At 26.9% G+C, this 26,607-nt stretch overlaps 2 protein-coding genes across 21 annotated transcripts in view; one reads left to right on the top strand and one right to left on the bottom strand.

The window, feature by feature from the left end:
• Window positions 1-1,953: 1,953 nt before the first annotated feature.
• LOC132917794 (peptidyl-prolyl cis-trans isomerase NIMA-interacting 4) lies at window positions 1,954-4,201 on the top strand. 2 transcript variants are annotated; one of them, XM_060978713.1, is made up of 4 exons: window positions 1,954-2,086; window positions 2,166-2,341; window positions 2,814-2,933; window positions 3,889-4,201. In XM_060978713.1, the coding sequence occupies exons 2-4, from the start codon at window positions 2,234-2,236 to the stop codon at window positions 4,045-4,047; spliced, it is 387 nt and encodes a 128-aa protein (XP_060834696.1). In that variant the 5' UTR covers window positions 1,954-2,086; window positions 2,166-2,233; the 3' UTR covers window positions 4,048-4,201. The 2 variants fall into 2 exon arrangements, with proteins under 2 accessions (XP_060834696.1, XP_060834697.1); XM_060978714.1 differs by having other exon boundaries at window positions 1,961-2,086; window positions 2,210-2,341.
• An 831-nt stretch (window positions 4,202-5,032) lies between these two features.
• The window catches only part of LOC132917793 (collagen alpha chain CG42342), a 103,150-nt gene continuing 81,575 nt past the window's right edge, over window positions 5,033-26,607 (bottom strand). For 15 of the 19 annotated variants that reach the window (XM_060978692.1, XM_060978693.1, XM_060978700.1 and 12 more), the window contains 15 exons: window positions 25,524-25,613; window positions 24,756-24,800; window positions 24,531-24,563; window positions 22,777-22,815; window positions 22,638-22,683; window positions 22,508-22,560; window positions 17,970-18,014; window positions 17,802-17,852; window positions 13,506-13,532; window positions 13,248-13,301; window positions 13,048-13,074; window positions 9,760-9,795; window positions 7,870-8,004; window positions 7,508-7,704; window positions 5,033-6,008 (listed from right to left, as the gene is read on the bottom strand). In XM_060978692.1, coding sequence (XP_060834675.1) covers window positions 7,537-7,704; window positions 7,870-8,004; window positions 9,760-9,795; window positions 13,048-13,074; window positions 13,248-13,301; window positions 13,506-13,532; window positions 17,802-17,852; window positions 17,970-18,014; window positions 22,508-22,560; window positions 22,638-22,683; window positions 22,777-22,815; window positions 24,531-24,563; window positions 24,756-24,800; window positions 25,524-25,613 — 849 coding nt within the window. In that variant the 3' untranslated portion in view covers window positions 5,033-6,008; window positions 7,508-7,536. The remainder of the gene's footprint in view (window positions 6,009-7,507; window positions 7,705-7,869; window positions 8,005-9,759; window positions 9,796-13,047; window positions 13,075-13,247; window positions 13,302-13,505; window positions 13,533-17,801; window positions 17,853-17,969; window positions 18,015-22,507; window positions 22,561-22,637; window positions 22,684-22,776; window positions 22,816-24,530; window positions 24,564-24,755; window positions 24,801-25,523; window positions 25,614-26,607) is intronic. The other 4 variants (XM_060978694.1, XM_060978696.1, XM_060978701.1 and 1 more) reach the window with 4 other exon arrangements.

Below are 26,607 nucleotides of genomic sequence, written 5' to 3'. Positions count from 1 at the left end.
CACTAGTGGTTGAAGCTGACGGGTCTCGCCTGCCGTGTCGTGGTCGTCGCATGGTGCGCTCGAGCAAAACGAGCCCGCGACACTCGTCTGCTCGTGGGGTAGACCGCGAGAACGTTGCGGATGTACGAACAGTGCCCTATAACACATTCGCTTTTGAAATATTGCACCCATTCTCAATCCCTACCGAGCTCGCTCATTGCGTTTCCTGACGATATGCTTTTTTTATCACTTGTTTGTCTGTTTTTCTTGACGTCTTGTTTGTTGTTTAAATCAGGGGTCGGCAACCTTTTTACCTACACTGGTCATAACTTTTTTCAGTTTTTCATCGAGGGCCGCATACAAAAATAAAATATTAAAAAATATAATTTATTATACATATATATTACGATATATACATTATTATATACGATTAGATTACGTATTCTTGCTCATAGCTTATGTCATGAGATGTGCACATTGTTATATTAAAGTCATGATTAAATTCAATTTATATCAATTTGAGATATAAAATTGAAATTTTAAACACCATGAAATATATTTGGTGGGCCACAGCAAAAGGTTCCAAGGACCACGGATTGCCGTTGCCTGGTATTTATACTTTTTTTCATTCATTTACAACTTTTTTTTTTTTTGTACCTATCAAAATTGTTTGTACTTTGATATATTTTTGACTTTAGTTATTTGTGTTACCTATGCAAGATCATAATATTGTTTGACCCCTTAAGGTACATTTTTTTTTTTATTATTATTCATATGTATTATATTGTTTTTTTAATTTATTGTTGAAATATTAATAAACTGAAAAATCATATTTACAAAGAATTATTGTTTTTTTGTTCGTATTTTCATGTATATAAATCAAATAATTTGATTAATCGTCAGTGACGATGCTGCATATCATATACCACTTACCAGATTACACTACCTAGCTAGTGGGTCTTCTAGTGACTAGTAATAGTATACTTACCTACGTTCTACATGACTACACAAGAAAGAAATCAAGATTAAAAAAAAAATCTAATTATTTATTTATAAAAATTATAAATATTCAATTCCATATTTATTTAACCATTATCAAGACTGGTTTTTAAAAGTTTAATAACTTATTATTCTATTATTAATATGTGCATAAAACGCCACAATGTCATAATCACATTGTTGTTACTAACCAACTCAAATTATTATTATTATTATAATTAAAGATAACTGCTAAAGTAAAAATGTAGGTACCTATTGATTTAATGATCGATTAAGTGTATACTTTAAGGACAAAATAATAATTTGGTGCCTTTAAAAAATATACTACTAGGCAATTAATTGCCTCTTACGCCTATTGGGCGTAATAATTAATTCGTCCCCCTATGTATATATTTATGTATAATAAATAATAATGCAATCGCCAATCAGTATACCTAACGACATTAGAGATTAGAATATTCCATATTATCCATTAAAATTGTACATCTTTAATTACAAAATAATTCATTTGTCGAAACTGGTAATCGTTTTTCTTACATAATACTTACAATAAAATGTACAATCAAGGTGGATATATATTATTCACCGTATGTACAATATAAACATAGTAGCGATACGAGTGATACGAGTATAACACATTATGCAGATTCATAATATGATTATTAATTATTACGATTTTATTATTGTGTTGGTGGTAAGAATAATTATAGGTAAGTACCTAACTCGTGCGAATAGTAGAATAGTTGACAATTCAATTCTTTCTTGGAACAAAACTGTTATATAATAATAGAAATAATACATCGTAAAAACGTAAAATGATAATATCAATAATATCATTATGAACAATTATTATGAATTTACATATTCAATTTTCAGTCAAAAATGATAGTGTAGCGGCATCTTACAGATAACATTTGAAATACTTATCAGTTATCACTGTTAAATTCGTTATCAATTTGAAGAATAACAAATAAATGATAACATTGATAAAAGTTAAGCAAATGAAAACGTTTTTTAAAAATTTCGTATATTTCGTATTGAAGACTAAACTACACTAAGGCTGTTGAACACAGATATTATTATTTTGTGTCCATTTTTAAAATATATTGTAAGTATTTAGATTTAGCACCTATTAGCTTGATAATTTTATTATTTTCATAGTACTAAAATTGTATGTTCCCATTTAGGTATAACAACTAAAAACTAATATTAATCAATTAACACTTTAAAGACTGATTTTCACAATATTATTATCATGCCACCTAAGAAAAACGCCAACGCCAAAGGTCCCAAGAGTGCTTCCAAAGCAGACGACGAGGGCAAAGGAAAGGAGAAAAAAGGAGGTGGTTCATCAACTGTAAAAGTAAGTTTTACAAAATACATTTTAGATACAGGGTTAAATTAGTGTTTTGTGTACAGTAGTAGAATGTAAACGATTAGACATTGTAATAGTTAGGTATATCACAAATTTTATATAACTTTTTCATTATTTTATTTTGTTTTATAATAGTCAAGTTTACTCATTTTAATATCTATACATTAAAGTTAAAGATTTAATAAATCATTTTACTTTGTGAACAACTGTGGTTATGTTTTTAATTTAATTATAAGTATTCCAATCCATCGATATCTCATATTATTTATTCTCATTCAGATTTATATTCGACTACAGTAATCATAACTATAATATCACTTGTAATAGCGTATCCAATTATTTATGTTACATAATTTAGATAATATTTTAATAAAAGAAATTACATCTTTCTAATGAGCACAATAATTGTTTTTTTTTTTTTTTTAACTTAATCTTTTAATATGATAAATTATTATTTCAGGTGAGACATATCTTATGTGAAAAACAGTCAAAAATATTGGAAGCAATGGAAAAACTTAAGGCGGGTGCAAAATTTAATGAAATTGCTACACTGTATAGTGAAGATAAAGCTAGGCAAGGCGTAAGTTAATAATCGAGTGACAGTTTGATTATGTCTAACTGTAGTAAAAATAGTAGTATTTATAATCAATGGTATAATATCCTTGTTCATAATATTCTTAAAAAATATTAATATGTTATATACACCTGCAAAAAAAGCAATATTAGTAGTATTATTTTTATATGTGCCCATATTATATTTAATTTGAATTATTTGATTAGATTAAAGAGTCTAATATTAATAATATTATAATTTATAATCATAGAATTTCCATAAATTAATAAGTATTTAATTTAATAATTTTGTTGCAGCTAATTAATTTATACATACATCATATATTAACATATTACATGTCATAGCATAGATTAATATAATTTTACTTAACTTTTTTTCCAATTCTTACAATTTTAGTCAGATTATTTCAGCTACGTAGTATACAATTTTTAAAAATATAATAATTCCTATTAGTTTAAATTTTGAATTATTCAGAAACTATTAAAAATGTAACTATTATATAATAATTTGATAAATTATTATACAAATAAAAAATATTTATTGATTTATATGTATTTCCTGCACAATAATAATTACTTAGGATATTATTCTTGTCTAATTATTTAGCCAAATAAAAAATCCATTATTTCATATTTTTTTTTTCAAAAGAAAATTTAAAATTTGAATAAACCTAAAAAATATTTTTAATGAATCTCCTTTGAAGTATAATCAACAAATGTTTCTTATGTCCATTCTGAAAAAATGTATGCATTTATTATACATTAATATAATATTATTACAATATTAAACATACTGAATATTGATATAATGTTGACAATTTAATTACTTGTTTATAAACAATATTTTTATGGTCAATAGTTTAAGCTTTATCATATTTCCTGACTACAATGACTAATATGTTGGTATCTTTCATATGTATAATAAAATGTATTACATGTATTATATTATTCATTAATTATAGGGTGATTTAGGCTGGATGATTCGTGGCTCAATGGTTGGTCCATTTCAAGATGCTGCATTTGCTCTACCTACATCAAGTCTTGGCAATCCTGTTTATACCGATCCGCCTGTCAAAACTAAATTTGGTTACCATATTATTATGGTTGAAGGGAAAAAATGATAATTTTTGTTGTTTGTTACATCACATGTTCTATTAAAACAGTACTTCTGTACACTTGCAAAAATTGTATAAGTCTTGTATTTTTATATACAAATATAAAATAAGTACAATATGTGTCACTGTGTAAGTACAATAAACAAATTTTTATTTACAACACGATTTATTTTTTTATTCAATATAAAATGTATTTTATCAAGTAATCCCAAAACAATAAGTACAATAAATGTTGGTAAATTATTTTAAAAAAAATTAATCCATAGACCATATATATATTGCACACAATACTATTGAAAATAAATATTAAAAAAAATAATATATTAATGATACAGATTTTGAAATAATTAAACAATTTTAATTTTAAGTCACTTATCATTTATTATTAATAATAATAATTGATTATGTATCTATTGAAATATTATTGTATTAATTTTGTATAAGTATTAGTTTTTCTCATTTAATATAATCATGTAGAGAAGCGGTTCCCAGTATTCTAATCATAGAGAACCACTTGACATATTAATGATCAATAAAAGCGAAATTATTTAAGTTGAATAAGAGCAAGCTACCTACTTAAAGTGAACTGTTAATGAATATTTTAAAATTAATTTTTTTTTTAATAAATTATTTAAATTGTATTATAATGTATGACAACATGACATAAGTAAAAAATAGTTATGTATATATTAGGTAAATAAAAATTAATTTTTCACAGTTATACATCACCTCAATTGTGTTTGTATACCATAGATTAGGAATTATTGACCTTGAGAGTAGATTAAACATAATTTTCCAAAGGTCATGTGTATCTAAAAATCTTTTTTTTTGTAAAATTGTTTTATGGTTATACAAAACTTTTATATGAATGAAATGTGTGCACAAAATTATTTAATTACTTGATTTCTAGAATTTTACTTTATTTTAGACATTGAAATCAGTTGTTAATGTATGAAGTTTATTATTAAGTTAAAAGACAAATCAATGCTAATATTATTAAATTATTTTATTAGTATAAATGTATAATTTATTAGCAATATTACAGTGTTTATCTTGTATAAATAAGGTATAATTACATTTTGTCTTAATATATAATATAGTATACCACACTTTTCAATAACAATTGAAACATACCCATTTGTCTTAATCTAATGTAATGAACACAATTATGATTTTACTAATTTAACTTGATTTTCTATTTTTAAATGCATGCATAATTACAAATTAATTTAAAAAAATAAATAAATTATATTTCACATTTCAGTTACTTATGTAGTTATGTCTTAGTTTAAATGTTATTAGGTACACATTTGTGTAATGAATAAATAATTTGGGTTAACAACCAAAATACTCAAACAAATATTGAGGGTTGAAAACTAAAATTATAATTCAGTAACAAAATATATAACATAAGTTTTACGGTTTATTATATTATTTTTATAAGTAAATTTTTAAACAGCAAATTATGAATACAAAAACAAGAATACAATAGGTATTATGTTACTCAAAACTATTATTGTTTTAACATAATGTAAAATCCCTAAATATAATATGCACAGATTAATAACAAACAGATGTTGATGAATGGTCATCGGTATTAATAGTTACCTAATGAGGAACTGAGTTTATTTTGAATGGGGAGGGACATCAAACGAAGGGTATTGGATTTATAGTATAAAGACAGGATATAATTATTGTATTATAAACATGACAAAAAAAGACAATAAATCCATTCGTTTGTATAAATTATGGTTCCTATAACAACAGCTGCGCTGACCTGAACATAAGCATTTTTTTATATAAAATGTATTTACATTTACTTAGTTTATAATATATAATTAACATAATGACGTAATAACTGCGGTGCACAAAGATCTCGTCGTAAGTCGATGGTGATCAATAATATTATAAAAATATGTACACCGAACTTTGGTTTAAAACAGTTTGTTGTCGTCGACGTTGAACTTCTGAAAATAATAATTATGAATTAAATATTATGAACTCGCTTGTAAAATATGTCATTAATCAAGAACAATAAGTGTAATTACTTTAAAATGTAAAAACACTTTCAACGAGTTCCCTACAGACAAATAATAAATAACGACTGACAACATACTTAGTACATGGTTACTGATCAGACGATCAGTAATTAAAATCTAAAATTGAAAACAAACTTAAGAGTTAAATATTTTTATAGTTACTTTTAAGATTTGCTAATACTTGACGAGTAACTTCTTTACATCTTACTATTATGTCCAACAAAATAAATGTTTTTATTGATTATTACAGAAGATTCATATTGTAACTGTTCACCTATAGTTTTTGCAAGTTGTTTTGTAAGTATGATTTTCAAAAAGATTATATTATTATATTTTTGAGCTAAACGTTATAAAAAATAGTCCTCATGGGGAAATCCATTGGATCACGAACGTATTTTTTGAATCACGTTTATTATAGTAATAAAAATTAAATCTTCATATTAAAATTAGTATAACGTCCTATCGATTTTACGTATACAGAAGCCAGGTAAAAAACTTTTTCATTCTATTCCCATCCTAATATTATTGTAAAAAATATAATTTGTAAGACGGCGTGATGTATAGGCAATACGGGTACATTACAAAGCATTATTTTATTTATAAATGTCCAATGACATGTTATTCATTATGTACGTTTAATAACTAATAACTACACTAGTCTATTATCTTGTATTGGGTATATCATATTTTTAACGTATACTGCTTTCACCAATTGATTATAATATTATAAAAAATGATCTTATATTCTTACAAAATGATTATAATATTGTTACTTTTTCTAACATCATAGACTAGAGCAGCGGTTCTCAAACTCTAGCGGTACCCTAGACTCTAGAGTTTCGTCAATATTATTAAATATAAAATAAGCATTAACAAATGTTAATAATAAATAATAATCACAAACAATCGGATAATGGGGTTGTGATGCAATGTGCCGCACTTGTAAAACATTTTAGTTATTTTAAGACGTTTAATCATGGTTAAATCAATATATAGATGTACATGAATTTGAATTGCACTGTATGATCTTTAAATCTTTATGCGGTGTGTGTGTTTTTCAAAATGTATGTTTATATTTTGTGTATTATATCATAATAAATAATAATTAATGCAGAAATTGGAAGTTACAACTTATAAGTATGCACACCATAAAAAAAAATATTTAACTGTTTGAAAATTTAAATAAAAAAAAATCTTGCGTATGAAAGTAATAACTAATTTTCAACCTCAAAGTGAAAGTTACATTTACATCATTAACCCTACTATCAAGGTCTATTAACCATCTTTGAATTATGATAATATATAAACACGACAAAATATGAACACGACTTATATATAGGTAATTAGGTGATATAATGGCAATGAGATAAAATCGTATGTGATATTAATTATTATTCTAATATTAATAAAAACAATACAATTCACACCTCTGACATAACAAACGCAAGCTGTGTTATTATTTCACGGTTGGGTCATAATTGTTCGTCTCATCGGTGTACTCGTCACCATAATCGCCACCAGTTTCCTCGTCACCACCACCTCCTCCACCGTTTTCGTCGTAATCGTCGGCCGGTGGTTCTGCGGTGGTCTGTGATCGGTACGACTTCGTCGTGGTTGTCGGTTCCTTTGGGACATCATCGAACACAGCGACAAGTTATTATTATGATCAGTATTAGGAATTATATAGGTATATATGCACGCGAGCGAGCATGTTTTACAAAAGCACACTCGAGTTGAAAAAAAAAACGATGTTAGTGTCATGTCAGTGACAAGTTCACAAGAAACGTACCTTTTGCGGCCTCCAACCACATCCGGGCAGAGGCAACCCGTCTAGTCCGATAGGGCACGGTGCGTCTAGTCCTGGCACTCCCTGATCGCCCTTGTCACCTCTGTCGCCTTTCCGGCCTTTTTTACCGACCGGACCCTGAAACGGACGCATGCACGTTAGTTTTAATACATTTCTATGTAGTATATAATATATTGGATAATGTTGAACACTATATAGATACGGGGGTTTGTTGGTGAACTGACCAATAGCCGAAGGGCTAGGAGAGAGAACCTTAAAGCAGTATTTCCCAACCTATGGGCCTCGATCCAATTTATGAAAATTTTTAATAGGTCATGATTCATAATCATAATATTATAAGATTGAAAAATTAAATTATACAATATTTTACTGCAATCTATTACATTGTAATACAATACAACTTTATAGAATTATTTTTATGGGTCAGTTGGCAGAAGAAGCGTTTAATAGTAGGTCACTTACGTCATAATATTTAGGTCAAATTGTGTTAATAATAATTATAGTCTCGCCTGCAGAGCGAATTTTAACACAATCCGGTTAATAGGTATATATATTATATTATAATAATCTATAAACCAGGTAGGTAAATTTTTATAAAATAACTATTAACAGTTTAATTTTGTTTGCATACAAAACATTTTTGAATTTTTAAAATAATTATTTCTTTATGATATAGGTATCTGCATTTACTATTTACCAAATATTAATAATATTTATAAACTTTAACAAAGTTTAAATATTATATGTTATGAGAAGTAAAAACAATATTGGCACTCTTCGAGTTTTAATATAATATTATATTAACTATGCAATAATAGACATCAACTCCTCTAAAAGTCTTAACTTTAAATTTTTTAATATTATAGATAATAAAACGTTTACTTATATTATTAGTATTCTCAGAAATATATTATTCTTTTTTAAAATACAAACTTACAAATAATAATTGAAAAAGTATAACTGATCTCTTTTTTCAAACATCTAATATAATATATAATAAAGGTATCATTCTTATCAAAAACACAATGTGCAAAAGTTGACAAATGAGTGTTATTATGTTAACAAACTATATAAAAGTTTGTGTTTTCCTTAATCCCAATTATGTTTCTTTCGGTGTTCTCGAGTTACATAATATCATAACTTTTAAATTACCTATAATATGTTATATATATATATATAAATATATATAGGTATTATAGTCAAAAGTGGTCAATTTAATTAAGATAATTAGCTTGCATTAGCTAAGTTTAGTCAACGTTAACAAAAATTAAGTTTTAATGAACTAAACAGTATAGTAAACTCAAAAAGTTTAAAGTTGAAGTAGATAAAAATATTTACTTTCCTCAATTACAAAAAATATAATTAATTTTTTTAATTACCTGGGTCACACAGCGATTGCTGTGCAACTAAATGCAGCCTACAATTTCTTCTTATTGCACACTGTATTGGTTTAAGCAATTACATTTTTAAATCAGAGAATATATTTTTGATTAAAATGTTTATTTACATTTTACAGTGTGATTAAACAAAAAATATTTAATTAATTAGTTTTAGATACAGTTATAGATATACGTATAAATATGATAATGGATTTTACGTATTATTTTAAAAATTAACTGAAGAACTAAGTTATTAGGCTTATTAGAAAATTATGGTATGCATTAAAGTAAAAAAATATATTTTTAAATTAGTTTTAACTTTTTGACTATTTTATACCACTTTTTTACTAATAATATCTATAACTAAGTAATTTTTTACTAAAATAAAAATATATTATTAGCTGATGTCAACCAATAATTGTGTCAACAAATCCTACTCATAACCTAACCTATATTGTATAAGTAGATTATAATATTATATATATAAACTCACTGGTTCGCCTTTGTAACCTTTGTCTCCTTTGGGACCCTGAAAATCAAATGCCACGATGGTATTAAAACGCTGCTGCTGCAGTATATCCAAAAACGCTTATTAAATAAATTTAAAGTAATGCGAGTCTGATAAATTCTACCCGGAAAATGTACGTACATTTTACCAATAAATATGAGTAAGTACAGGTATTCGTGTTATCGCGTTGTTACCAATTTTTTGTTATCGTTGTTATTATTATACAATAATATATATTAAAAATATTATAATATTACATTAAAGAACTCTCTTAACAGATAATTTAATATGCCATAGAATTTGAAATAAGATACTAAACAAATAATTGTTATTAAAATATGTGAGATATTTGTTAGTATTAGAAATAAACTACAACAGTATAAACAGTTTAACATCAATTTCTAAAAAGCTATAAAATGTTTTAAATCTATAAATGTCTGAGTAAAATGTACGTAAATTTACCGAACTTTTTACAGATAAGACCCGCGTATGAAAATGCATACACAGACAGCGCATGCACATTCCAGAGGAGCGAGCACGAAATATAATATTAAATTATTGTACTTATAGAAATGGCAATTTTTAAATAATTTCACTTATAATGAATAATGATGATATAATATATGTAGGAAACAAGTAGGTGTCGGTTAGCGTGATCTTGGAATTTAGCTACTTAATTTGCCCAAAAGAATAAATTATATGATACTGTATGCTACAACCGAATATTTACTAATAATATCTCACCTTTTATCAATCGTATACGATTTTGGTTTTTTTTTACCAAACGACCAAATCATTAAATTAAATTATAATTAATATAGAAATTTTCACCGTGATAGTTATTACATTATTTATAACAGTACTGTAGTTTTAGGTATAAAATACATTATGCCCGTTATGATAACATCATGATGGTTGTAGGTAATAATTAATAACAATTAATTGAATATATTAATCGTTTGAAAATCTGATAATAATGTGTCCTTTTTACACGACTACAAATTTTAATTCTCCCTTGTACAAGCCTTTTTCAATAATATATTTTTAAGCTGTGTTACATCGGCAGCACGGTGATCCTTTTTGTGATTAGTGTTCCTTTTCTTTCTCTCATCCGGTTTTCCGGGGCTATTCTATTTTCTAATTTGTTCCGTCTCGTGTATTACATATTATATATTATATCTACCCCACAGTATATAAACTTACCCCACATATAATATATAAAGTATACATATATACATACCAACTATTGTGTTCTCTATTATAATTGACCACCCTCGTTTTTCACAATCATTACTCAAAAGCTCGCCGGTGAGCTATTTTTCTCGTCAATGCGCCACGGTGATCGTATAGGTGTATATATATATAACGCCGTACCGTGTATGTTTATAACATCTAAGATAGCAAACGATGGTCACCCTGATGCAAACCCCGATAGCCACTGATTACATATACCATTGCTCACTGGTACATTGTTATTATTCCCTCCCCCTTTAGGATATTTTAAAAACTACGAATGTATAAGTGAATGCGTAAAATTGGCGTTTATACTACCCCCCCCCCCTTTTTTTCAACATCAACACGATCTGTGTTTTCTGTTGCATAAACACGCGTTTTTAACTAAATTCCGAGATCAAAATCAATATGAGTACAAGTACAATAATTATAATTTTTCAGGGTTAAAGTGGGTAACTACTTAAGACGGGTTGAATGGTGTGTTTATTGTGGGTACAAGAATGGACGTGAGCTGATGAGCTGATTATATGTTAACTTAATGAAGCTTTTTACGATATTATGCATTTATACAATAGCAATCTACGGTATAAAAATCATGTTATAGGACTAATCGATCATTAATGTTGGACAGTAATGTTAGTGAATAAGGGCGATCAGGATTATATGAAAACAATGTAAACAGAGTCACTATAATATTATTATAGTGATACATACTATTTACAGTAGAAACCGTTTAAACACGATTAACTGATTACAACAATAATATTATAAAAGCCTAACTTGCAATACTGTCCCACTAATACGTATGTATGAACATTTTTAAGATACAATTTAATACCATATTACAATTTATTACAGCAAAAAATAAATTTTATTTGTTTACTTTATTAATATTATTGTAAAAATTATCTATTAAAATTCAATTTTTCTAAAACATTTTATAGCAGTGTTTAAGTATATTATGATATTACATCACTTAAGTAAAAATGAAGTTGGTTAAAAAAATTGATTTTATCGAGTAAAATATGAAAATTTCGTTATAAATATTTCTATATTCTCACATTTTAATAAGATAATATTATATGAATAAATAACAAAACTCAAACTGTCGATGTTACTAATATGTACTAACTGATATAACAAAATAAAATAACTATAGTAATCGGTTTTTTATCGAATAAAGTGTTAAATATTAATTTATTTTAAATATGTTAGAAAATGTATTAAAAAAGAAAACTTTAAACCAGTCAAAAGTTACATGTGTTTAAATAAAAATATTACCATTCTACTCCTTTTAATTAAATGTGTGTAAAATAATAATAAATTATATACATAAGTATTTTAAGTGATTTTAGAATATAAAATTAAAAATATGAATGTATAAAAAAAAAAGGAAACATCTAAGACATTACTTTGATGGAAAATGATAGTAAATAATAGGTTAATAAAAAAATAATTTCAAAAATTAACTAAGAAAAATATCTCACGTTAAAAAATCTCATATCTTATCATATTTTCCAAGTCATTACTCCAAGACCGTAACTGGTAATTCATTTCGGGAGTGGTTTTAAGCTAAAAAATTGTGTTCTAATTTTATTATAATATTATATAAGTTATTTTACAACCACATAATATAACACGAAACAATTTGAGGGGGACCTTGAACCTATAGGTACTGCCTTGCACAACTCACTAGGTAATACTGCATCATAATATTAGTTATTTATACAATATTTAATATCAATAATTTAAAAAAATTATAATTTCTTCAAGTGTCTCAAAACTCAAGAATTAACTGATCTACACAGAACACATAATACATTAATAGATTTTATGTTGTAAGCTTAGTATTGAAAATCTAACACAAAGAGGAAAATTATTTGTTGTTAAATATGTTTACAATGAAAATAATAAATTATAAAAACGAACAAGCCAATCACACTTTCTCTGGTTGTTTTAAACGGTTTCTGCTAGGAGTTTATTAACGCTATAATATATAGAAGCAAAATATATAATTATTGTTTAGTTTAAATGTTATACCTCACCACCAGGAATGCCATCCGTACCCTAAAACAGAACAGAAACAACTGGAAGTATTTTTTCTCCTTACAAAAAACGCGTTAGTTATTAAAAACCAAACATATAGATATTAAAACACGGATACATATTATTATTAATATGTACACAATATATTATCATATAGAATATACGTTTATGCGTATATTGTGCGACATACATACAGGCAGGCCAGGATCTCCGCGTTCCCCTTTGGTACCAGGCTCCCCTTGACCACCCTAGAAATATAGGTGATAAAGCGATAGAGAGACAGAACAATAATAGGTATAAGGTGTAACATATAGTTTTAAAATATAATATTAATATAATGTTCGGTAAAAACATAATAACAACATTATATAATATGACAACGGCCCAACCGATGGGGGTATTATGCGTGTGATATATTTTAAGTATTTAAATTGATGTATTATAATAATTACCTTCATCCCGTCCAGTCCTGGAGGACCCTAAAATAACAAAAACCAAAGCCTTATTAACACGTATACTCATTTGGGATACGGATAGATTTTGCAAATAGTGGTTAGTGATGAACGAAGGTAGAAAAAAATAAATCACAAAAAAAACGGTTAATTAGGTACTCACCCCACAGGCACGCATGCAGCATTCGACAAATCAGTTTTTCGTTAAAATGACAATATATAAAAATTTTAAAGCCAAATATTCATATAGGTGAATGGATGAATGGGTGGAAATTAACGAATATCGAGAATTCTGTTGGAAATATTGTAATATAATATGTATCAACATATATTAATAGTATGATGTGTTGACCATACTGTAGTTTCCCGACATAACCGATTCTCTCAACTCTGGTTCTTACTGGATGCCGTTTATAACTACAGATTGCCAAATAATCGTACATTTTTCGAAAAGCGTTGTCGTCCGTAATTTATTTCACTAGGATTTTACTATTTCATTTTTGCATACCTACGTCAATCTCAAAATATAATTATTATTAAACTATTATATTATTTAATATATAGATAGTATACATTTTATAAAATAATTTAAAATATTATATCGTATTCAATAAACGAAAACATATTTGAATATTTTAATATTTAAAGTGGGGCAATTAACGCGCCCTCAATTTGAATATATTATTATTTTTTCAATCAATTTTATTTAAATTATTATTCTAAACGTTTGTATATATTTTGACTTTGGATAATTTATTATAATTTTTGACTTTTAGTTTGTTATGAACATTGAATAATTTAGCACACGATTCGTTCATATCTTATTATTCAGAACAATACGAGAAAATTGTTTTTATCAATAAATATAGTTTGTTTAAAGAGTTTAAATGAACTATATTTAATTTTTAATAAATAAAATTGTGAAAATCTAACCTAACCAACTATATGATTTTAGTAAACTATCTATTTAATATGATTAAATAGTTCTTAGTACTTTCATAGCTAGGTTATTCGCATTAAAATATTATTATGAGGACACTCCTAAATTTTTAGATTTTAATATTATCTTTAAAATAAAAAAAAAATAATGAATAGAATCGTACGTCTCTGGAGTAACGTTTAAATTTTTAAAATAATTTTTAATAAAAAAATAAGGAAACAACATTTTGTAATTATTCAATTGTATTAAAAAAAAATAATACTTATAGCACCTATATGCATTTATTTACGATCTGAATTATATTATATATTATTTATAAATTAAATAAAAATTAAAACGATAAGACATTTTTATAATATGCTTAACATTTTTATTACCGTTTTTAAATAGCTATCTCTAATTATTTTATATTAAAAAACATATATTCATAATACCTACACAAGCTCAATTTTAAACAAGAAAAATAATTATTGCAATTTATAACATTTTTTACCGAACATATTATTTAATCTTAGTTTAAGACATAACATAATGTCTAAACACTGATAATCTTTAGATCATATTAATTGTATTAAGCATTTAATTTATATTACTATCATCAATTTTATTTGCCTTTAAAACATACCTTTGTAGGCTACATAGGTCAATCAACATTCGTTTGATGGAATATTTGCCGATAAAATGTAGAATAAAATATTGATGTTAAAATGTATGATGAAACGGATTAATATATTAACATAATATTGGAAGGACCTCAACTATTATTGCCTAAACTGTATAATGGCCAGAAGACTAAATATGTACACCTATATATGTATAGGAACTTATTCTGTTTAAATTTAGCAAACACAATTTTCAATTTACAATTTACCCTAAAATCCCTCTAGCTGCAAATGTTACAAAATAGCTATTGTACCAAATATTGCCGACAAACACGCTACAGTTGCACGCGATATAATGCACTCGCCCTGCATAGGAACAGATAAAAAGAAGAGAAATAACATACAACGTGCATTTTATTGCGGTGCACTCGCGGACCTGCAATAATTATCCATGACATTTTCGACGATGCATACATACGGAAAACGCACTTACTATAATATTATACCACAATCATTATATTAATATAACAGTGGTGACTTTTTACTTAATATTAAATTTATTATAAGTAAAAATTTAACATAATACAATACACTTAATATAATATACATTACATAGTAGTTTAAATCGTAAATAGTATCGTTATATTTCGAATCAAATATTTTAATGAAAAAAAAAATGTAATTTTACACGCAAATTCCGTAATAAAAGATAGCTATATAATATAAATTAATATGTTTACAATAATAATAATAATAATAATTTATCGATGAATATATAATATATATTTTACACAATATATATATATATATATATAGATTGGTATACATTAATAATATTGTTCACCTTAATTTTATTTTAATACTCATCCAAAAGACGATATTATGTATGCTGAACCCTAATACACCATTAAGAGTGTATTATATAGTTATGTATTACTTATAAATTATGTACAAACGAAAAACTTTCCGTTTTTTACGTAAAGCATCTCGTGGAAGAGTAAGTATACCATATATTTATATGTATATATATATATATATATATATATAAAATATATGATACATAATGATGTATGTATATAATATATTATAATTGTATATACAAGGTTATATAAAAAAAAAAATACAAATTACTTAAATTTATATTATGACATCAATCATAATGTTTATGTTGTGGTGGAGGAAAGTGGGTTAAAAACAATTATCAAAATTGTAATGGGACTTCACTGAAAAAAATTATCATAAAGATTTTTGTTTTTCAATATCGGTTGCGATAATGACGCAATAACACAACATTAGAATCCGGAAAACTACGAACTCTGATAATATTATAATATCGGTTAAATCTAAGCGATCGATAATATTATTATGTTTTTTCGAATATAATACATAGGTAAGTCACAATCCGGACACCGCCACATGTAGGATGGACTAACGGAAAAAAACACGCCCGTCTATTACTATAATTATATAATGATATTAAATGAAGTTTAAGGGAGAAAAACTTTGGCATGAATAGTGGACGGGTAGGTTGTGGTTAGGTAAATCGAGTAAACCCACTGCCGTGACGCGATCGACACATTTAACAAATCAATTGGCGAAACTGACCGAAATCATTACTTGCCGGTGCAATGCCTTTGTCTTAAACCACGTGTGTCGTATACATGATAATGTCAATATTATTTTTTAATATAAATGATCGATATGGGACTAATGTGATAACTTAAGAAAATTTTAATACTTAATATAAATAGATTTTTGGTTTGATTATTATTTTTATCATCTTTTCATCTCACCATTTTCCACTCTCCATGGCGTCCGGAAAAAAACATTGTTTTGTAAAATCGTTTTAGTTTAACATAAAACTTAAAAAATTATAAGTTATTATTAAAATCGAAAAATTACGAATTTGTTTTTAAATTTGTGTATGTGTGTTTATTATGTGATGTATTGTTTTAGCCCCACTGCCATTTAGGTGGATTTTGGACATTAGGTACCTATATACAAAAAAAAAAAAAACTTATAAAAACATTTTTGGCGAAAAAAATACATTCAGTTACTTATTACGACCTGTTTCGTAAATTATAATAATGTCACGTTTATAAAAAAAAATGAATATAATAATATTATTTTATCATTTACAGAGGTTTAACTTGTTTTTGACGAAAAACAAATATTTACACGTCTTTGCCAAATCTTTTTATAAATTAATTATAAATTTAAAAAAAAAAAAACGAAAATCATAAATACATATCGCGGCTTAAATTATATTAATATTATATTTCGCTTGTTAGTATAATAAATATGATGGTGGGACGACGAGATATAACTACAAGACGTATTAATTATTATTTATAACATTAAGAAATATAGGTGGGTATAGCGTATGACTATAAATATTTAAAAAAAAAATTGTTAGTTAAAACTCTAATGGTGATATATATTATTATTCTATATAATAAAGGATTTGAAAAATAATAATATAAGTGTATATATAGTTAGTCTAAAAAGTAGTTTAATTTATAAGACGGATGTTAGTGTTTTTGAACGCGTCTAAGAAGTAATACTGCCTTAAACCTGTAGAAAAAGCATTTATTTTTTATATACTTCAGAGATGTTAAGGTTTAATGTTAATTACTAAAAAAATATGATAAACGAGTTTATATGTATATCAGCAACTAATATAATATAACCACTTAACTCGTATTATAATATTATTATGTAGATGAATTATTATATTTATAACGGATTTCTTACCGTCGGGCCGGTCTTTCCCTGGACTGAATCTCCTCTGGGTCCCATCGGGCCCTATGTGACAATAAAATAAACAGAATAAATTCGATTTTAGTATACTGCGCATAATAATAATGACATTGTAGTGGAGCTGCGATTGGCTCGACAACAGCTGCGGTACGATATACTTACGGGTAAACCCATCGGGCCGGGATCGCCTTTGGATCCTTTTTCACCCTAGAAAAATTTGAAACGATTAAAATGATTGCCGTGTACGATTGTATTGTTTTCCAATAGTTATTTCAAAGGGTACGTTTTGATATTTTATTATTACCACAGATCGGCGTTGTTTAAAAGTGTTATCTTTATTTTGTTTCAAGTAGCTTATGTTATTATGAACAACGTTATATGATTAAAATATACAAAGATGTAATACAACATGAACTTGAAATAATAATACCTTTATAGAACCTTTTTTATGTTTGAATAAAAATCTAAAATTCTTAATTAATTCTTGTTGTGTCATATAACATAAATAACTTAACGATTCTCTAATTATTAACAAATCATAAATTTAAAACTAAAAGCAAAACTAACATTTGAATAATATTATATTATTTATTCATACTAATTTGTGTTTAAGACGCCGTAAAATTTAAAATAATGTGTTTCAAACAGACGTCTACACTACAGTTCTATAAGAATATTAAGTTCTAATACAAATCTTTTATCGTGATGATCAACCGTCTTCTAACTTGTTGCTTATACATAATATTATCATGCCGTATGTATCATACCCACTAACCACTTTAAAATAACTGTCGTAAACATGTAATATTGCAATGTAAATTTGTTGAACGGTTAAATGGTGTGATCGACTGGTTAATAGGTACAGTTTATAATAAACGAGTGTGGTGCAATAATATCAAAACTAGACGTGAAACGTAAATTAATGAGTTCCGTTTTCAAAAGGTCTAGTCGACCCAAAACGATGACAGAAATATTTAATATTACATAATAATATGCGAATCGTATTAAACATTCCTTTTAAACTATTTGTTCGTTCTTGTCATAGTGGTAGATGATAAGTAAATGATAGGTACACAATGAATAGGTTATCTCTATACTAAATACTTGCAGATTAGCATTCATAAAGTTTAGGTAAACGCTCCATCAATACTATTGTTACTAAGCAGTATCCAGTAGGCAGTAGGTAATCATTCTAACTTATCACTATCTACTTACAATTGTTATAAATTAAATAATAACTGAATAACAATATTTACTATTCAATTATTTGAAGTTGTGACAAAAACTTTAATAAATCAATAATCAATAATTTAACATATGAATTTACAACTTATATTAAAAATAAATAAACACAAGTTCGTTCTTTGTAGTACAATACCCATAATAATATTGTCACATTTCAATTTTCATTTCTCAATGTTTTACCTTTATTATTATAACCAAAGTAACTATACTACATTAAATTAATGTAAAATTTAAAAATATTATACTATTGTTTATAAATTATTAATATTATTTTATAATTATTATTGCTTTTGCGTGTATTTAAATATTAATTTACATTTTATCGACTGTTGCAGCTATATAATAATTAATAATTATAAGTAAATCGTAGAGATTTCAATAAACTATATTGAATACATATTATATATCAATACTACTGATTACTTTATTTATTATAATATTACCTACATAAATTTGTGTCACTATAAATTGTTGTATACATACAATATCTACATAATATTTACAGACATAAAATAAAAAGTAATAACAAATTTATAACGGTTTCGCAAATGTAATATTCTCGCAACGCCAAGTGATATAATTGAGTTGCTCATTTCGCGATGCAATAATCGCCTTAAATATTTAGCGTTTGATGGGATTACCGCGACGGTGACGTGGATAGTTGCTTGACGGTCATAAAAACGGCGTATTGCGTTGTATATATATTTTTTTATGATGGGTATTCTAAGTACACCATAGGTACCTTTATTCTGGCTGAACGTTGCGAGATTAAAATACACATTATTATCGTAGCTATCGATTTTTCGTCGACCAGGAAGCTGTGCACTATTACTGCAGCAATGCGCGTGTGTCCGAAACTATATTATTATCACCGCGACGTTTGGCCGTTGGGAAATCGGACGGTAAAAATATGCAATCGCAGAATAAGTTAGCCCTCCGCGAATCGTGAGTGGAATAATACCGGACGACGCTCCCCCTCCTTGCCTCGTCGATCTTCGTTGTCGATTGTGCACGTCGACGTTGCACAATATTATATTATTATGTACCTACCACGTACCTCACCGACCACAGTCCACATAATATATTATATATACTTGGCGTTGGTCAATTGTACCAGATGTAAAGTACTATCTGTTATCTGTATTGCATTGCGCAAATGCATTTTCGATACACTAAAAAAGTGTACATAAACTGCACTTCGTAAGTTTTTTTTTTTTTAAAGATTACAACTAAACTCAGGTAACATAATATAAACACGCACATGATAAATATAGAATAATAGAACAACACTACAAATAATTGTTTAGGAAAAATATTTGTCCAAACATAATTTTTTATAGCCGAAAATATTATATAAAATATAATATATATATATATAATATTATAAGAAATTATTGATTAGATAACTCACAGATCCATAATATGAATATATTAATACTTTTAATGTTTTTTTTGTGTGTAAAATAATAACTTTTGTTAGAAGTTTAAAAATCGTTTAGTGCAATCGATGTATAATCATTTTTGTTATCTAATGTAATTTATTTTTTATTTGAAATAACCGGTGTACTTAATCCTTATTCGTATAACCAATATTTACCTATGTTTGCGGTGATTAAAGACATTGCCATTCATAAATATTAATATTAAATGTTACTAATTGTAAAACATTACACAAATAGAGAGGGTTTCCGATTTTTTTTTTTTTTTAGACGCAAGCTGTACATAACTAATGTTTAAATATTACAAACACTATAAGTATAATAAGTATAAACTATAGTCCATAGGACTTAGGTATTAAAGCGTTAACGTATATGAAATTCCGTACATATATATTATAAAATAACGGATTATACACATTAGCTTTAATACGCGTGCACACGTATACATAATATACACATTATAACACCCGTATGAGCGATTTGTATGTGTGTTTATATAGGTATAGTAATATTAGGACGATTTTTTTTTTTTAATAATATAAGATATTAAGTATACCTCAGTTTTATCATATTTTTTTTGTAGGTATGTCGTATGTGTTAATATTTTATAATATCATGTAAGGTGTACTTAAGGTTTTAGATTTATCATATTTAAAAAAAAAAATCACACGCACTATTATTTCGAACAAATCGTTATGAAATAAAATAAAATTATATTATATAGAACTTATAGACGTTCGGAAATATTTATGGCAATTTATTTGCTCTGTACACGCGTGAAATTCGTTAAACGTCCTGACATGAATAATGTACAACATACTACATATTACCAACTATGAACTTTTTAATTTTTCAAAGATTTAAACCACTGTACATTTGATGCAAATCCTTAAAAACAAAAATGTAAATAATAAAAAATGTATCGATAACATGCGATGACTACAGTAGTATAATATTATTACACGCTAGAAGATAAATTAAGTAATTCGAATCACATATTATATTGATATATTATACGACGGGCATCATTCGTAGAAATAAAACAGTATAAATGTGTCTCGCGTTCTAAAGACAATAATAGGTAGTATTATTATTTACTCCGATCAGTCGTATTTTATATGGAAACATTTATTCTTTTCAGAACGATGTACATGCGTCGTTAATGTATTTTTTAATATTTCTTCGGAAGAGTACCTTTAACAATTAGGCTTTTTTTTAAAAAACTTCTTGCATTTTTGGCAAATAGGATCCTATACATAATAAACAATAATTGTTTAATTAATAAACGCGATTTAGGTACTCCACTTACAATAATATTATTATATTATAGTCACTATACTACACTGTATTGCGTGCATGGCATTATAGGTATATTATAAAAGTCCGTTCGGCTCGGTCAATATCTGACAAAGAATTTAGATTAGGTAACTAAACAGTAAACATTGAATCAATTTGTCCCTGACATTTTAATATCCGGTTGGGAAGAAAACTAAAGGTTTAATTTTCTTTTTCCGAATAACCTGTCAGCTGTCAGCCAATTACCTGTTATTGGAAACATAATTTAAGCGCCATGGGTATATTACGTTCTCATGTAATATATATAACACTTATAACACTAATCGAATTTTTCATTCAACTCTCTGTTAAACGTTATTTCAAATTAAAATACACATTTTATCTTAACTAGGTGTTAATTATTATATTGATTTAAGCACCTATATTATACGATTGTTTATATAGTTTCATACTTTCATTTAATAATAATATAATAAGTTCCTAAAATATTGTACTATTTACAGTGGTTATAATTAATTGCAAAGTTTAAAGTGTCTACAACACGTCATATGCTACGTGTGAAAATAGATATCATATTCTATATTGATCGAAAGTTTACTTTACTTAAAATGTATAATTTATTATATTCATCATTTATTACACTAATAAACGTACGCACGACTACGATAAATAAATCGTTACAACAGCATAATTTTACACTTAAAAACTGATATAACTCACTATTTCGCCTTTGTCGCCGTCTTTGCCTCGTTCACCTTTAATACCAGGAGGACCTATTTACAACAACAAAAAAAAAACATTGAATTAGTACCTTTGTCAAGTCATACAAAATGTACCTATGTGAACATACCTTGCAATCCAGCCGGGCCAGGTGGTCCGGGTGGTCCCACTAATTGCTATTTGGATTAAAGAAAAATTACATTAATGCTTACGAATTTAGAATTTAATTAAAAATAAAAATAAATGCTTAAAAACAACATGGTACTTACAGGTTCATTAATCGTTTCAAAAGCGCCGTCGCCTTGGAACTGAAAAAAGTAAATTCAAAATGTCACATGTTTTATGCATACTATTATAGGTATCTCCAATTGCGTTTCCGAGATTCGAACACAAAGTGATGGTTTTACAAGGGTCGATTTCGAAAATTAAAAAATAAAATAAACGAACCGTGTTTCCACGAGCTTGGAGATGGAATATAGATTATTTTCATCAAACAAAGAGACCTACGAGAATGAGACGGAGCAGAGGAGATAGCTTAATACGATGGTACCTAATAATAAAAAAACGCGACACTATAATTCTCAATTGTTGTGATCCTAAAGAGACACTTCAAATCCAGACAAGTATCGTCGTATATTTAGGTTAGTGTCACTTGTAATAATAGTTCATACCAAAGTTACAATAACAATTGAAATTTAAAAAAAGGTAAAACAAAATGAATTACACTTACACGACGTCATATTGTGTAGTGCGGTTAGGAAGTGATAGAAGCTAATCAATAAAATTTCATGTAACAATTTAAAATATGTAAACAAAAATAATAAACATTATAAATTTTTAATTTTTTAAAAAAACGATAACCAATTAATTTATTTTAATACGTCATTGTGAAAAATAATTTCACTTGGCCTAATAAAAAAATAGAGCACATATATCAATTTTAAACTCCCTAAAATTCCTATTTTTTAATCGGGCTGTTGTAAAAAATAGTGTCTGACTCGATTGGACTAAAGCGAATTTTCAGTCAAACTTACGTACACGTGCAGAGATATGTGTAGGTCACATAGGAACCGACGAGTTTTATGCAGTCACAAGTATCGTATAAAGTCGAGTGTCATAAATGTCATTGGTCATAAAGACCGAGTGCATGTCTTATAAAAGGTCAAGTGTTACGAAATTTTATTTTAATATATCATTATAAATCGAGTTTTTTACATTTTAAAAGTACATATGGCGGCTACTCTGAGTTTATAAATAATTGTGTCTAATGTATATATAATTTTATGTGCATGCTAAAACAGGATTAGTCTCTGAATTCATCGGAAAGCGTGTCGGGCGATGCTGTATTTATTTTATCACTCGCGTTTGATAATATAATAAATTATGTATGTTAATACACGCGGAGTCGATAAAATTGAAATATTAAATGTTTTTCAAAAATTATCTTATTATAATCTGTTTATGGAAAAATCAGTTATTAAAATCGATTATTTTTTTAATTACATAAAATATTATATTCCGAAAAAAATTTTTTTTTTTTTTTATTATTATTGTCTTATAGAAAACTGAAAATAAATACTTTTTTTAACAACTACCAAAAGCCATTAGATGATCGTGATAAGTTTTTTAATTAGTTTTGAAAGCAGATCAAACTTAGTGAACGGAAAACATGTTAGTGGTTAACGCCTACGGACAAAACTCATAATTTTTCACTTCACGCGTACAACACAGTTTGTTCGAAATATGTGCACAAACGTTGCCAAAAAAATGTCACAGGATGGAAACTATAAACACGCGGAAGAAAAAAAGTCACGCGCGTCTCGCTCTCGGAAAGTTATGAGCAAAGTTTGGACGCGAAAAGTACACCCCTATCCCCCTGTATCGTGTGGAAAAAATATCGTTTACGAACATACATTATATGCACAATGCACATAATAATATATAAAGACAAGAACGGACGTTTCTTAAAACGCTTAAGAGAAAATAAATACATTGTAAAATAAAGAGTAAAATAATCACTCACTTGTCGTCTTCTGATCTTTTTGTTGTTGTATTTCTGAAAAAAAAAACAAAACGTTAAATATAAAACTAAAACATTCAATTCCATTATTTTAATTGTGGCACGCAGCAAATCTAAATAAAATTATGCCCAGAAAACCATTTATGAAAATAAAATATTTACGCATAACCACCAATAATTAGTATATTGATTAGAAGATTATATTATTAAAAGTATTGAAATACTTACCGACTCGCCTTTGTCACCTTTGTCACCCTTTTGGCCTGGATATCCCTGTTAAATAATTTACATTATAATACTCTTATTAAAAAAATGGAACAGAATGATTGTATTTATTTATACTATATGTGGTACATTCCACACAATTCTGTTTTTCATCGTTAAAACAAATCTAAAAAAATACTATTGTAATTTTGTATTCAATTTTAATTATTATTTATATACTGTGCATCACAAAATCAAGATTTGAATTTTATTTGATCTATGGCATATTGTACATTTTCTAATACACGAATTTCAACAAGCACATGTGCAAGTCATCATATTTTAACAAATTTATAATAATAATTAGATCTTTGCACATAAAAAACTATTGTTTTTTTTTTTGTTTCTTCACGAATATTGTTCAAATGTTAATGTATATTTTAGTCTCTATTGAAAAATATACTAGCTATTATAAGATCGGTAAATATTTGGAATTGCAAGCTTTCAATAACAATAGCTTTCCATTTTGTTAGATGCTATGAAATACGATAGGATTGTATTATAGGTATATAAGTTACAGATTATAAACGCTCACTAGAGTTATAATTTGATACATAGGTACCAAATATATTATTATATTTATATCAGTAGTGTTAATTAAAAGTAATAAAAATCGAGAGAGTCATTTTATAATCAGTACTTCTTAGTTCTTACAACGTCAATATAATAATATTATATGTGGACCTTACTACACTGTGATAATAAATATTTATTGCTAAAATATATACTTACAGGGGGACCTGGTAAGCCAGGAGGTCCCATCAAACCAGGAGGTCCAATGTCTCCATAATCTCCTTTTTCACCTTTAGGACCTGACGTGCCCTACAAATAACAATAATTTGTATTTAATAATCAAATTTGATAGTGGACAGCGTTCAATACAACAAATTCTGGATTCGAGCGTATGTACAATACAGAGGTATTATCATTATAATATTACATTATAAACGCACGTCTTCGAATACGACGATTTTTGGCAATAAAATTGTACCTATAGCAAGTATGAAAATATACTATCGAATTTCGTGTTGAACAATAGTGTATTTCGTGTTAAAATAACACACGATGGATAAATTATTGTTAATACCTATAAATCACGAACGCTGCAATAATGCTCGTATTCATAGATCGACATCATCGCGGCAACACACGAGATTCAATAATAGTTTTGTAGCAATAGTGTTTTAACAGAACATTTAGAACACATAACGAGTCGTGCGATATCACTACAATATCTGCGCAGCTAAAGTCGTTCGTTAAAAAACCGTCGAACAAAATAAAATATATTTGCGAGCGTTCCAATTGTTTATTATAATAAGGCAAAACGACTAGGAATGTGTTATTTTTAAATCGACCACTATTTGATATCCCGTCGAAACGACTAGACTGGCGTTATATCCAACCCAAGTCAGATGCGTATTATAATAATATATAGATGTATTAATTGTAAATGTAAATGTAGTAATCATTTTACTCGTCATTATCAATTTATGCACAGCACATAGACAGTTTGATATAACTAATGAGCGATGATTTATTTTATATACAATTATAATACAATACAACTGCTGGCAACCGAATTTTTATACCAATTTTGAGGCGATTCAGGTTGGTATATATATATATATCTAATCATCTGGCTATAAGTGCGCGCAGGGTCAAAGCGGCGATTAAAACGTGCGTGAGAATGAAAAGCGTCGAAGGAGTGAATTACTGTAATCGCAACGAGTTTAATAATATTAAATATTATAATATACTCTTATTGTATTATTATATCGCGACGCAGTCGAGCGAACTGTTCTGTATTTTCGCTCTA

This window comes from Rhopalosiphum padi, chromosome 1 (genome assembly GCF_020882245.1).
Source record: "Rhopalosiphum padi isolate XX-2018 chromosome 1, ASM2088224v1, whole genome shotgun sequence".
Lineage (NCBI taxonomy): Eukaryota > Metazoa > Arthropoda > Insecta > Hemiptera > Aphididae > Rhopalosiphum > Rhopalosiphum padi.
Note: the sequence above shows the minus strand (reverse complement) of the source record. Positions and strands in the feature narration are given on the sequence as shown.